Raw genomic sequence first — 15,506 nt, 5'->3', positions numbered from 1 at the left:
AGTAATGACGGGTCTCTTAAAAATCAAAACGTATGTTAACTGTATACTGACCTACAGTGTCAATTTAGCGATTTACAATGTAAGTGTTACCATTTGCTTTTGCCCAAAGTACTCCAACTATTGTCAAAGCCTCAAATTCTTCAACCCACCTCTACAGACATAATTTCAAACATTGGATCAACATAGTTTGGGAAATTGCTTCAAATTTTTATGCCAATAGCCCTTTACCTTCCTGCATTACCGCTTTTATATAAGACAATGAAGTAATGGCTGGTGTGTTTTCTGGGTTAGATTCCTGAGTTAAAGTTGTTATGGGAGATGATTGAAGATTCATCAGAAGCTATCAGCAGATTGTGTTGCCAGTGCCTGGTACAACTGGTCTGTGATGGCCATGCTGAATTTGATTATATACTCAATGGATTGTTGAATGCTGTGCCATCAGCCAGGTGCGACCCTACATCATTCAGAAGTAGTTGATTTTTCCACCTATGAGTGTTATTATAATGGTTGTCCACGGCGTAGTAGATACTGACAACAGAATACCTTGCAAAAATGTTTATTATCCAGTATACTATGGCAACCCAAACAGATTTAAATCATTGTTATATGGCTTGATAATTTATTAAAAAAATGATGACTGATATTTATTCTTCAAACTGTACGTCCACGTAAAAAAAAGAAGAAACAACTTCACAGATGGCTGTTTTACTTTGTATTTGATTGTGTAATGGAGATCAACATGTATTTATCTGATAAAGCACCTCCACTGGTTAAGCCCATCTTATTAATTAATGCAGCAAATGACCCCTCAACAACAACGGCGCACTCATTTGAAGTGCTTGAGTTCTAGACTGGCACTTGATAATGGTCAAAGTAAAATATAATTTATGACATAAACTACATATAACTGCAAAGAAGAAAGCCATATAATTTAACCCCATGGGGGATCGATCCTTCGTGGTTGCAGCGCCATGGCTTTGGAACAGTCTTTCCGTAAGCATTAGATCTGCTGGCACCACAAGTGATTTTAAACAGAAACTTAAGACATTTTTATTCAGTAAGGCATTTTCTTAGTACAATTAGTTTATAATATTTATTAGCCTTTTAGCTTTATATAGTTTTCTGTAAATTACTTTTCTCACAGCCATTGTAAATATTGCCATGTTATAGCAAATTGTAAATATTGTAGTTTTCGTCTTTTTGTTCCATAGTAACTCAGTTTATTGTAATGTTAATGGGTTCTTCTTCTTCTTCTTCTTATTTTTTTTCTTTTGGATTTTATTGTAATGTCTGTAATGTGCATTTGATTATTTTTATAGAAAATGCGCAATATAAATATTAAATATTATTATTATTATTATTATTATTATTATAATTATTTTTATTATTAACACTTTATAGTATATGCTTATTGTTGATTATTGTTTTCAGAGGAAAAGTAGCCATGCTTTGTTAAAAACGAGTTTATAATGTTTTTTTTAAATGGCAGAAGCTGTCACACTTGAATACTGTAGGTGCTGCAATTCAAAATGTAAATAATTTAATAACTAAAGACATTTAAATTTTGAATAAATAGACAATCATGTATTGTTCTGTGGTTCTGGATCAGTCACTGTATTTTTCCAAAAAATAACATTTATGGTAAGTTCATATAAAAGTTACTATAATAATAATTAAATCTATTTTGAACCTTACTTGATACTATATGATGTCTTCTTTTATGAAAACTGAAACTTACAAGTTATGTACAAATGTATATATTTTTTTCCATTCACATTATTGATATTAAGTTAAATGTTTTTCTATCAATGTTGCAACTGGTACAAATTAGAAACTGGAATTGATTCCGACCAATTTCAATTTCATTAAACTTTATTCTTACAGGAATTTAAATGGAATAGCAGAGTCCTTGAGTTGTTTGTTGACCTGGCAAGTTCACCAATGTTCTAAAAATAGCACCGATTACAAATGTAAATTTTCTCTCAGGTAAGCAAAATCTACATGTATAGACATTATGAGCAGTTTGATCTTTTATTAGTTTCTGGTCAGGGATAGTTCAGTTGACACATGCCATGCCAAAAAAAATAATCCACAGGAAAAAATAAGCCCTGCTCACCATTTGAAAACACCATGACCTCTCGTTTTGTGGCATTTCCACATTGCTGCCAATTTTTGTTCATATTGCTTTTAGTGACTGTGTATAGGGACTTACTATAGTTCTGGGGTTTTTGTACTGTCCAATAATGAAGGCATACAATACAAAACAAATAAACAATTAAGCAACCAACCAAACATGTGAAAACAGGAATTTATTGTGACTAATTTGGATTCTTTAATCAATATGCTTTACTTACAACTAGTCATATGATCAAATTTTGCTTTTATTGCTTTAATTGTTATTTATTACTTTTATCAGGTCCCCTCCCCATCCATTCATTACTGTCCTCACAAGCCGTCCTGATTATGCAGCAAATCTGATTCAACATGTGAACTTAATGCTTGTTAACCGTGTCACCAGGTAAATACTCCTACTACATCATGAAAGTACATGTAAAAAGCAGGAAATTTCTTGTCTTTCTTCTTTTGGTTTTAATCATTTTTTGTTAGGTATTGTGGTCTGGTGTACATTTCTTTGGAATTTTTTTCTTTTTTACTTCATTTAATTTGTTGATTGCAACATCAAGAAATTTCATTACCCTTATAGCCCAGTGTACTACATAAAAAAATTAATATCCAAAGAATGAAAAAATTTAAATGCGTTTATGTTGACATGTAACTGTATTCTGGAGCAATAATTATTGCAACAAGACCTGAAGCCACAGAATTTTTGTTTTTGAAAACAAGTATTTATAATCATTATAATTGTGTACAATTAACAGGTATTAATTCAACATGTTCAATTTTGAATTTTCAGTGCTGATGAGCCTAGAGCCATGATGAAGATGCTGGAGTCCTTTTTTAAGTATGTACTTCAAGATCCAAAAGTTACAGTTGATCAACTTGTAAGACAACAGCTTGTTACAAGTGTTCTGCAGACTGCCAGCACTCTTCTGAGGTGCACTCCAGGTATTATAGAATTAGTTTACATTTGTGAAATGCCATTGCATGTTACTGTTTCATGTAATCCAAGTGCTGTACATAAGTTGCAGCAGTTTGCACTGAAAGAAGTCCCATAAAACCAAAAGCAAGGAAGTCACTCTGACAAACCAACCACACCACAATGCATTAATCAGAACTCAAAACAAAATTAATGCAATCAAGTGATAATTTGGCATCAGTTACAGAAAAACTTGTACAGTAAGCTAGAATTGTTTTTGGTTTGGAGAAAGTGGTGCAGGTTTTTTGTTTTCTGCAATCAGTCACTTGGCACAGTATTTAAAATATTTTAACATTTATAATAATAATAATAATAATAATAATAATAATAATAATAATAATAATAATAATAATAATAATAATAATAATAATAATAATAATAATAATAATAATAATAGTAATAATAATAATGATAATAATAATAATAATAATAATAATAATAATAATAATAATAATAATAATAATAATAAGAATAAACATTTCAAAACATTTTATTTTTTTCTCCGAGAGCGATTTTTGTATGATCACTCCACATGTTTTTAAATTATCCTATTTCAAAAATGTTCTGTAACTTTTCACTGCACTGCGTTTTTTTAGTGCTTTGGGTCTGGAAACTGAGGAGGAAATTAAATTAGTGAAAAACAAAATTTGCTTTGACTTGTAGCTTTCAAAAGGTGATTCAGATGCTCGCCTTTAGAGGACGTGAAAAATTCGACAATTCGTTTATTTCAAAATTCTTGGTATGGTTTGATAGCCAGCTCTATAAGCTTTAATTCAAGATATAGCGGTTTAGGTATCTACAGTTTAAACAGGACGCGCTATATCGCTTGGATGCGAGACACCTCCAAAGGTATACTGTAACCTTAAATAATGCAAAATAACTTTTGGCACTCAACTGAAAACTGCATACATGCAGTTCCTTCACCATCCTACACTGTAGTGCCTTCAGTTTGAGGCCCAACATTCTAACTTACATGTATGTTGGGTGGTGGAGTTTGCTTGAGCTGAAAGAAGTATTCCTTTAAGTTCAAGCTTTTGTCATCTTTTATCTTTTTACTTTTGTACATGTATGCTCTGAGTTTGAAGATGGACTTTTTTTCACACTCATTTAATGTTCATGTACATGTAAACCACAAAATAGGCCACAGCCCTTTAATGGGTGGATTTGAACTGTCTGTGCAGATTGATTTTCATGACACTCTCCCAAAGCCATGCAGGTCCTTTGTTTTCTGATCCTTTCATGATGTGAGTGCGGTCTCATTTCCCACACCCCTGCTTATTCAACACATCTTCATCTCCTCGTATTGTTTTGAAGAAAATGACTGTTGTTAGCTATACTTGTCACTAAAGGTGAGAGGCCTGAGATTTTTCCCAGATTGATGAATTTGGCCCCGGCATCTTTTAATGAACAGATAAAACATAGCTGCACTAATTTAATACAACACTACCCAAAAAAAAAAAATAAATAAAAATAATAAAGAGCAGTCATGGGGTACATTTTCTTTTTCATTTGCATGTACAATTATTGACATCCCACTCAGATCCCAGTCATTGTGTACAACATACATGTACAATTAATGTACAGATGAGTGTACTTCTTTTAATTAGTAACAGTTAATTGACTACATCATACAAAAAAGCCATGATTGTGATATAAATTGGTACAACTTAACAACATACATCTCTCTTCCATAAAGAAAAAGATGACAACCACAAAATAATTTCTCACGGAAAGCAGCTTGCTGGATACATCATACATTTCTTGCTATCTGTTGTGCCTTCCTTCCAGGTGAGATGTTTTATTCTATATTGCAAAAACTTGACATCTTGAAATCAAGACCAGTGAGTGACGTACCATTTTACCATAATCAATAGATTATCAATTAATAATTATGCTGTTGTTGTTATTTATTGTACAGATTGCAGATAGCAAGTCTTTGATTCAAACAACCATCCTCGTGCACAGCTTGACAAACTGGCTTCTTGAACACAAAGATGACTTCAGTACTGGTAATTTGTGCCTGATATTACATGAAGGTTCCTTCCCCCTCTCCAGCATCCTGCACACAAATTACATTCATTATAAGAGCAAGAGAAGCCAGTGGTTGAGCAGTTGATTCCTAACTTTTTTTTGAGTTCAAACAGGTACCAAAGGAAATATGAACTATGTATAGCTTCAGTGTTTTAGCTTTTTGGAATTTAAGTTGTAGGCTAAATTCTTCGAATGTAGTCCTCAGGATAGAAAAAAATAGATACTGAACTGTGTTTCTTACGTACTGACAACAATGTCACTGTGGGTGCTACATTAAATCAGAGTTACATGCAATTTGGAGCTATTTGGATTTCACAGCCAAATTTTCCACCTAGTGTAGTTCTCAACCACTGCCTTCATTTCTATTTTAGTTACTCTAAACAATACAGTGATGTATCATTTAAAGATAAGAGTTATTCCTCAAAGTAATCAATGACCTGTTTTGTGTTTTACAGATGGCAATTATTATAAGCTGATTGTGAATCATCTCTTGTCACTGTGCTGTGAGAGTCTTTGCCAAGGCTGTGATATGAAATCATCCCTTATTTTGTTACAACTAATTCAACATCATCACCCACAGGTAATCAAATATTCTTAAAAATTGTTTAATACACGTATATATCATTATTACAGTAGGTCACCTGAATTCCCTTAATTCAAGGGGCTTATTTTGATTCTCTGGACAAACTTCTAGAAAAACACCACTTACTGCAACAACAACAACAACAACAACAACAACAAAACTTTATTATTTTATAAGCAAATAAATTAAGACAAAAATACTTCTACCCACAAGCAGAGGTGGGGAAGAAGAAAAAAAAAATACATGTACAGTACAACTATAATTCTAAATGAAATTGAAACTTAATTACATTTTTTTGAATGAAAATGATTGACTGTTGTCAGTGCAGTTCAATGAGTAACTTGTATCACATGCAGCTTGCAAGTTTTACATTTTAATGATGCAACTGGCATAGTTTATCTACTGATGACAAAACAAAGATGTAAATCAGCCATGGAAATCTTTCCTGTTAGTGTTTTCAACTGTTCTTTTTTTTTGTTTACTGATGAGCATTTGATTCTTTTTTGCCAAACATTTTAGAGTTCCTACATACTCCCTCTATGAGGACAATCAAGACCAACATTTTTCACCTCTCTCTCCTTCTTTCTGTCAGGCCTTTTCACAGTTATGTGTCATTCCAACTCTTAGCAGTCTTCTTGTGAAGTCTCCTCAGCATTATCATGTCCATATTTTGCAGCTTTGTAAGTACAATATTGTTCATTAATTAACAATGATTTTTTAAATAAATACAGAACTGCACTTTTAGATGTAATACTTTAACAAATTATAGGCATCTTTCAATGCTGTGAACAGAGCACTATTAATTTTTTGAGTTATTGTAAAACATGAATACATGTAAATGAGGAATAAAGCAGTTACACAGCTGAACCTGTATTAAACAGCACTGTATTAAGCGGTCACCCTTTATTAACTGGTCAGTCCCCAAAATGACTTTCCTTGATTACTGTAATTAATTTTGACCTCTTTTAAGTGGTCATGGTCACCCTTTACTAAGTCCCAATGAGGGGAAATCTTTTGTCTTCCCCTGTATTAAATGGTTACCTGTAGTAAGCCATCAACCTGTATTAAGCGGTTATTTGGCCATTCCCTAAGGGTGACCGCTAACACAGTGTTAGCGGTGTAATACGGTTTTGACTGTAGTACTATAACTACTTTTGCTAAGTTGCATGTGCAGATCATTTTGGTCAAATGGTAAGTTCAATAACTTTCCCTTTATTTTTCAAGGCTTGTCAAAAATGCAAACTCAAACTCCAGATTGCCTCACTGACTGTCCATCCATGGCTGTGAATCACCTCCACCTCGTGCTACCAATACTTCAAATCATTGCCTCACCACCGAGACAGACATTCAATGGCTGGACACCCAGTTGTCAATCTGATGTAAAGTATATGAAATGATCCATATATGATCCATATATGAACTGCGAACTGTATGGCTGTTCAGATCTTAAAACACATTGAGATGTACACAGTTCCTGTTATCAAACAGTTAAAAAATCAGCAAGAAAGTATGGTATGTATAGGAGAAATTAATCAGCTAGTACCATAAACACCCTTTTATAGCTTAAGAATGGTTCAACCATTTTTGTTGCCATGGCGATTAACATTTTGGGACTGGCAATCTGATTTGGAAAAGATTTGGAAACCTGCTAACCCTAACCCTAACAGCCACTCTGGCTTTTACATTGTAGGCAACTCTGCTTTAAGAGGCTTTTAAAACATGTGTCTCCTGTCTGATTGATTATGTCCTTTAATAGGTTAAGTTATTTTAACTGTTTTTAGCTGTTTCAGGCATTTTGTGTTCTCATTTAGATGGCAAGAACAACAGCTGCAGACTTGAGTTGTTCAGTACTCAGTCAGAACATCAGACAAATGACTGCCTGTTCCCACGAATTCATTGCATTAATAAGGTAAAGTGAAATCATTTCATTGTGTTGCTAGCAGCCTACACATCAAGCATTTCTGAGGGGTGTTCTGTTATTACAGTAGAAGTGTTTTCACTTGATTATTAATTAATGGCCACATATCTACCTCCCTAAAGAAAAATTAAGAGGGAGGGGGGAGATATTTCCCAAGTCCCCTTCCATTCTACCTCCCCCCCCTCCCCCCCAGCAAACAAAGAAGCAAAAACAAACATACAAATGCAAAACAGAACACAAAAAATAATGCTTTCCATGCAGGCTTAATTAACATTAAAGTATCAGCTGGGACAACTACAGTACCTTTAGTCAATATGTGGTTAAAACCTGTGGGTTCATACCATTAGGATACAGTGTATCTAAATCTAAAATGATGAATGCCCAAATTATAATAAGTTGTTTGCTACTTTCTCAGTCTCACCCCAAAAAGGTACTAGTGGAACCCTCACCCATGATACAAGATTCTGTTATCTTAAGGGTTCTTGTTCAAGACTTCAAGCACACTGTCAGAGTAGTTAAAAACTGTGGTTCTCATACAGCTGTTTTCCCACATTTCCCACACAGCGATGAAGAAACTGCTAAACGCTGGCTTCAGAGTTTGCAAAGCTCAATTCCACGGCATGGTCAGGTGTTGAATCATGTAACGCTTATGCTCTCAGCTTTGTTGTGTACATCAAAAGGATGTGTTACCATGGAAGCCTTAAAGGTCATTCCTGTTGTTGCTAAGACTGATTCCTCACAGGTACAAAGTAATTTCAAAATTACTTAAGTTATTTTACATTAAGATAATAATCTTTTGTTTCAATATTTTCTTTGCCTGTTTCATACCACATAAAAATAATAATGTGATAACTTCAGAATTAATGTTTTATGTTTTATCATAACAAAGTGAACTCATCATAATTATGCATGCATCCTAGAGGTAGTTGGCACCAACAACATATTTGTACAAAGAAAAATCCGCCATCGTGGTGTGGGCTTGTAATAAATTTATTGTTATATTGATCTTAAAACTTGATGATCTTTTACAGTGAAAATTATTTTTTAAAAAAACATTGAACACCTAAAGTATCAATTTTTATAGCTAGCCATTAAACCAGGCCTCAAACAAGGTGAAATGGCCACTTGGTTTTAATTCTCCAAATAAGTTCTGTCCTCTTTTCTTTATTAATTTTTCTCTTTTAAGCTTCATTAAAGTGTCTAGGATTTCAGATTAATCTACACTGACTAAGTAAAAGAAGTTCACTCTTTGATTCCCTGCAATTAATGCTTTATACTTAATGTATAATGTTCTATAAGAACCAAGCTAATGTGAGTAAAGCTTAAATGGGCGGCTCTGTACAACAAGACCCAGCACTTTAGTGTTCAAAATTCTTTGTCTTGAAGGCTTTGTATTTTCTGCCTTTGTTGCTGTACAAACTTGGCAAGGAAGATCACCCAGATGTAAAGAAGTGTCTCCTTTACACCATACCACAACTCGCTACTCACAAGGTATTGCAAACTTCGACTGCATGGTATTTAGTCAGACCTGTTTACTGTATTCTAACTGTGTTTTGCTTTAGATACACTGTAGTTGAGCTCTAGATAATTAATGTCAAGAGCAATAACCCAATAATCTCTTTTCCCATTCAAATCAAACAATTATTGTTTGGTTTTAAAGTAAAAACGGGTTTCCAAATTTTGAAAAAAACTGCCTTTTAATATAAACAATAGTTGGCTTGATCAGTAATAATGTGATAAATGATATAGTAAATCATACTAAATTGTTCTCAGGAAAGGTTGCAAGTTGTCAATCAATGGGAATTCTACCCCACATCTTCCCCCTCTCCCTGTCTAAATAATTAAAAAACTGAGCATTAGCACGATAACCGAGGGGCGAGTCGTTCTTCCCCGTGGATTTTCGAGCACAAGAGGGAGTGCTTGCAGTCTATGTGTCGACTGAGTTATTGGATCAAATTATTTCACCTTTTTGTCAAACAAATGTCTTCTCTTTCTTACAGTTATGTTTCTGTTGTCTATACACCTGACCTTGCAAGCTTTATGTTTTTAAACACTTTTGCGTATAAATAAAAGCCATTGCTATTATTGCTGTATTGTTAGTTCTGTATAGGCCCCGTGTTACGCACAATTCAAACCATAGGACAGTCTCCCCCACTGAAGCCTGTATCCCTGAGATTGATGTGCAACTTGTGGCAGTCACAAAACCGCGTCTTCCCACACCTTCAGCGAGCACTAGAAACGGTTGACATTCATGTGGCAGCTGAATTAAACCTGGAAATTCAGATTGCTAAGGCAGCATGTCTGCTGGACATCTGCAGAACAAGGTAAGAAAATTAATTGTCAGTTGGAGTATTGGAGCTCTTTCAGTTTACGTTTCAAATGAATTTATATAAATACACTGTAGAAAAACATCAGGAAAAGAATTATAATTTATATACCCAGGACTTTAACAACTTCTTGCGGAAAATTTCAGGTTCAAGGTAAGAGAAGGGTTTGCATCGACTACTATCAGTTGATACAGCAACAATAAACTGTGCATTGCAAACTGACTTTGCTTGAGAAAGCAGTTACAACAGATAGCTGAAATCTATCTGTATAATCATACAGATCATGTACTAGAAACTGAAACACTGCACCCATGTGTCACAAGGATGGCGTTAATTAACTTGCCAACTCATTGTACATGTCTTTTTTTCAACACCAGGCCTTCTCAGCACGGTGCTGATTTATTGAGCCTGTTGTCCAAGCTGCTGGACCAAAGCACAAAACCCGGTGAGACTGGAACCCATCCCTCTGTGCTGGTGGTATCACTGGCACTACAGGCGCTGGAGGAGCTCTGTAAAGCTGAGGTAATGTGTTAGAGAGCCTGCATAGAGTCATAAGACTAAAGTAATCACTCTGATGAACCACAGGGGATGCAAACAATACAATGAAGCACATTGAAGAGCTCGAAGCACTAGAAATACAAAATGTGGGGAATGCGCACAATCAACTTGCATTTGGGCTTGATTTTACTGAGATGGCGGGCACGGTTTTACAGTGCGACGCGCCTTACCGTGGCCACAAACATTTTTTTTACAAGTAAGCCATAAAATACAAAACGACATGTTTTCAATAATTCGTTGTGGCGTCACTTTACTGTTGGACTTTGCAAGGAGGCGTGACCGTTAATCAAATTCGCATATCCTGATTGGCTAACTTGTAGAAAAGTTTGTTGGGTGGCCACGGTAAGGCGTGTCTCACTGTAAAATCAGTCACAGGGTAACAGCTCAAAATCAATGTAAACTGACGCGACTTTCTTCTGATACCCGGTGGAAAGCTGTCCTATCGATCCCATTTTATAAAACGTTTTTTATCTCTAGAACTTTATTTAGTTTGATCTTAGGTTCCCCTATAATGTACGCTGATGATACAAATGTCACTCATTGTTGCATCTAATCTGGTTGATCTTGATATCCAAATCAACAGCGATTTGGAACGCATAAGTCTCTGGCTTAAAGCCAAGAGTTAAGTCTCAATGTCGTCAAAACAGAATTTAGCTCTCGGCAGAACGACATTAATGTTGGTGGCGTCAAAATAAATCCAACTTATAAGGCTACATCTCTTGGACTGCAGATGCATGTAGATGAAACCCTTTCATGTGTGTACGCAGAGTTAAAAAAAAAAAAGTTGCCTCCAGTATCAGTGCACTCAAGCGAGTCAGGCCATTCATTTCCATGCAATTAAGACCCGCACTTGATTACTGCAGTGTTGTTTGAGATGGCTTGACTCAACAGCGTAGTGACAAACTTCAAAAACAACAAAATCGTGCTGCTCGAGCCCTTAGTAGATCAAAGTATGACGAATTGTGAGTATCTTCTTGAGGCACGTTAGCTGTCAGGAGAGCGAAACAAAAGGCAACCATGATGTACAAATGCGTTAAAAAGCTGAAAACTCGCAGTAACAGCAAATGTAACAAACAAAATAGAATATTCAAAATGGTTAGATAAAACTGATCCGTTTAATGCGCGTGTGATACCGAAACAACCGGCATACGAAAAATTTGATAAATTCCTGATTAAAATGCACCATTTAGTTCATTGCCATGACTGGAGTAAGCAGCTTTGCCGAGTGGTCAGGGCGTCAGACTTCTAATCCGGGGGTCCCGGGTTCAAGTCCCCCTCTGACCGCTAGCTGGAGTTGGTTCTTGCTAGCCCTGAGTTCAACTCGGCCACGCTTGTAAATATCCGGCTGGTCTGCCTCCAGTTAGTGGGGATTTTTAATCATGTTCTGTTCAATTTGAATTATTTGTTTGTAATGTTGAGATGAAATGCTCGCCTCAGTAACACTTAAGCATTGCTGAGATAAAATAGAGGTTCATTATCCACCTACCAAGTGAGGATGTAGCTATAGCTCAAGGCTTCAGTCTTTGATAACAGAAACTGTTGTTTTTATCTGTTTAAAGGTGGTAGACCTGTGTACTGCTTGGAAAGTCCTTTCAGTGAAGCTAAGTTTGGACAGAAGACCTGCCGTCTTGTGCAGCGTGTGTCAGCTGTTTAGCACTGTGCCCAGTCTGGCTACCAACTCACAAGATTATCAGGTACGTACGCTTTGTTACGCTGATTTACGAAAACATGCTATTATCATGCTATTATCAGAAAGCAGGCAGTTGAGTTGATTTCCGTTACATGTTAGGTATGTATTATACTATATGTGAAGTGAGAAATTTATTATACCTTAGGACTTCAAGGATCAAGTTCTTTCTTTCTTATGGTCATCAACACAGCACCAGGTAGGCGATTCTTACCGTTGTATTTAATACATTATGTCCCTCAGTGTATTCTGCTGATGAATCCTTCAGGCTCTCACTGGACTTGTCCTTGCTAAATTGTCTATCTACTGCGCCGCTACCATTCTTCAAGAGTTTCTGATTCTTCAATTAAAAGTTTGCCTCTACACCTTGAAACCTATCCAGTGTCACTCCTTCCTTGTGGTTGTCCCCATCTTTGTCCATTAACTTTGCTCTTTAAAGGATTTAATAGATATTGTAAATTTTTAAGGCACCGTTTTATTTATTCGCATTCATTTGTACCGTGTTAATTAACCCGCTTCTTTTACTTGGTCTGTGTCACCGCGTTGAGTTTTAGAACACCCACTTGCCCTTTTTGATTTCTTACATCGTCAAGGTGAAGAAACTAATTTGGTTACATGACGATGTGTACAGTAGTAGAAGGTTGTTTTTACGTATCGGTTTTATAAAATAAAATAAATTAACATAAATGACTGTTCATTAACCACAGCTATAACTGCACTGTCAGCTTGTTATGTGCGTATGTTGGGTGTTTATATGACTCTTTCATCTGATGGTCCTTTTAACTTCAGGAGTCGCTTGTGGCTTGTGCGGCACTGGATGCTCTTTCGATGTTTGATCCGAGTGATTTCAAGCTTATCCATCTCCCAGCAATAGTAAGTAATAATATTATTATTTATAATACTGAAGGCGTTGACCTTATGCAAAAAAGGCTACCATTTTCTGTTGTTTTCTCGTAAAAGTTGGCAAGAAATCGATCAAAACAGTGAAAAATGTGTAACATTGTTCTTCTGAGAAGGTGGGGCCCCAACCCCTGCCTTATCTCCATGTTTTCTGTTTGGTTTTCTGAATCCCTGTCAACTTTCCTAAGATAGAAAAAGGAATTAACGCCTTACACACTCGTTCGTTTTTTTACGTAATCATTTCAGTGGGTAAAGTGGTTTCTGTTAACAATAAAATGTTTGGGTGTCAATGTTTAAATTTTTTGAGTAAATAAACAAGGCTTTTATCTTCTATATTTTGATTTCTGGTCAATGCTATTCACAATACAGAGGAACCTATAGTCTGGAACACCTCCATTAAGGGGACACAAACTTAGCAGTAGGCAGGTTAAATTTTTTGAAAACATGTTTCGACAGCTCTTCTGTCATCTTCAGTTTAAATTGTAAAGTACAAAGTTGAACTTATAATAAGTCCATACAATTATTTATTTTTCTGTTACAGTTTTTGTTTTTTCTTATTAGCATTCGTATGTGCTTATTATAACTGAATTCAACTTTGTACTTTACAATTTCAACTGAAGATGACCAAAGAGCTGTCGAAACATGTTTTCAAAAATCAAAACTGTTGTCTTTTTTCTTAAACTTTAAATCCCAAAATTAAAGTCTCTGTATGGACTAACGGTTTCTCGATAGATCATTGCATTGTAAAATTCGACTTTGTAACAATATCTTCAAACATGCAGTTATCGCTACTTTCAAACTAGTTACTATTCTTGAATTATTGTTTATGGACAAAGATCTACCGCCCACTGAAAGAAAAGTTGATGGCGTCTAAGATGCGTAACGTTGGCAGTGATGAAGAAGATGATGAAGACAGAGCGGCTCTGGAGAAATCCATTGACGACTCAACACCACCAGGGACGGCTTATGTTGAACTACTACAAACAATCAACCAACAGGCGTTGCCAGGTAAAGGATTTTATGTTCTTCATTTTAGACTTGCGACCTTCTTCTTATCGAAGTCTGGGAAGATTGAAGAGAACAGTCTGGTTGCGTATATAACTGCGAGAACCTTTCTCTTCTATCTTTCATCCGTAGTGCATATACATGTTACACATGTATTTCATATTTAATATTTCATATTCATTTATTCTTCACGGATATATTATGAACTCAGAACATGACCAGCTCCCAGTTGGCTTGATAGCTCAGTTGGTAGCGTACTGCACCGGCATCGCAGATGTCATGGGTTCAAATCCCGTTAAAATCTGAATTTTTTTCAGGTTTTTCGCAACAGTCTGGTTGCGTATATAACTGCGAGAACCTTTCTCTTCTAATTGTTAATCTCTTCAGACAGTAACTGGCTAACTGTATTGTTTTGAAGGCGTGATTAAGCTAATTTAGATGAAAGGGGGCAATGGCCCCTTTCTCACCTACAAAGAAATAAACACACATTATTTTAATTATGTTCTTGAGAACATAATAAAAAATAATTATTAAAATAAAGAGCACGGTTTGAAATTTGAAAATACGCCTCCCTCTGTTACAGATCTCACAAGTAACAAATTGACTTGCACAAGACATATTGGCGTGTGTTCTGATATCCATGTCATTTATGAACCGAATAGTTTAGGAGCAATGTACCCTCTTATTGTGAATTACTTTGAACACCTTAATGGTGATATGTAAGCCTTGTTTTCGTAACTATCAGACTCAACTTTCCATGTTCAGGCTTCCAGAAGTTGCTGACCAGCATGGTTAGAGCAGAAACAGGCTCACTGCCACGCGGCCTGGCCCACACTGTGTCACGTGCTACATTGTCACATGACAGGAACATGCAATCCATCCCAGCATTTTTGATGTCTCAGTACGAGAAGTCCAAGTCCCCTGGAATGAGCCAAGGACTTGCAGGTACAATCTGTATACTGACATACATTATACTGTGATAACCAGAAAAACGTGAACACTAGAGTTATGTTTGAAGTGTTTACTGTATCTTAAGGGAACCCAATCAGACGAAAGATGAATAAACCTTGTGATTATATTCTTATCTCTGAATTGCACAATGAACGCCAAATCAAAATGTTGACCGTTTTGCATTCGCGCCGCAGAAAAACTCTATTCACGTAAAAGTTTCTTTTATGATACATCCTCGTTATTTTCTTTCCAAACAGCCGGACTCTTGTTTAGTTTTGAACCTCCTTTTGAGGAGCACCAAGGAAAACGTGTGAGAAGATACCTGGTAAACTGCGCGCGCAGATACAGGCAGATGGTGGAATCACTGCTTCATGAGGTAACATGATCAAATCTATATCATAATGCGCCAAACCCAACCCCTGAATACTATAACTTTTATGCACCGAACA

At 35.8% G+C, this 15,506-nt stretch overlaps 1 protein-coding gene across 1 annotated transcript in view; it reads left to right on the top strand.

Moving 5' to 3' along the window:
* The window catches only part of LOC146476932 (focadhesin-like), a 34,368-nt gene that overhangs the window by 1,204 nt on the left and 17,658 nt on the right, over positions 1-15,506 (top strand). Inside the window, exons 3-23 of the mRNA XM_085114039.1 lie at positions 292-446; positions 1,885-1,986; positions 2,417-2,518; positions 2,915-3,066; positions 4,794-4,885; positions 5,016-5,106; positions 5,584-5,708; positions 6,304-6,391; positions 6,936-7,085; positions 7,132-7,223; positions 7,523-7,620; positions 8,194-8,371; positions 9,016-9,120; positions 9,730-9,953; positions 10,334-10,478; positions 12,074-12,208; positions 12,350-12,400; positions 12,991-13,074; positions 13,938-14,109; positions 14,872-15,051; positions 15,315-15,433. Coding sequence (XP_084970165.1) covers positions 292-446; positions 1,885-1,986; positions 2,417-2,518; positions 2,915-3,066; positions 4,794-4,885; positions 5,016-5,106; positions 5,584-5,708; positions 6,304-6,391; positions 6,936-7,085; positions 7,132-7,223; positions 7,523-7,620; positions 8,194-8,371; positions 9,016-9,120; positions 9,730-9,953; positions 10,334-10,478; positions 12,074-12,208; positions 12,350-12,400; positions 12,991-13,074; positions 13,938-14,109; positions 14,872-15,051; positions 15,315-15,433 — 2,640 coding nt within the window. The remainder of the gene's footprint in view (positions 1-291; positions 447-1,884; positions 1,987-2,416; positions 2,519-2,914; positions 3,067-4,793; positions 4,886-5,015; positions 5,107-5,583; positions 5,709-6,303; positions 6,392-6,935; positions 7,086-7,131; positions 7,224-7,522; positions 7,621-8,193; positions 8,372-9,015; positions 9,121-9,729; positions 9,954-10,333; positions 10,479-12,073; positions 12,209-12,349; positions 12,401-12,990; positions 13,075-13,937; positions 14,110-14,871; positions 15,052-15,314; positions 15,434-15,506) is intronic.

Source organism: Pavona decussata, unplaced genomic scaffold (genome assembly GCF_977016875.1).
Source record: "Pavona decussata unplaced genomic scaffold, jaPavDecu1.1 SCAFFOLD_72, whole genome shotgun sequence".
Taxonomy (NCBI): Eukaryota; Metazoa; Cnidaria; class Anthozoa; order Scleractinia; family Agariciidae; genus Pavona; species Pavona decussata.
This window is presented reverse-complemented; position numbering and strand designations above follow the sequence as displayed.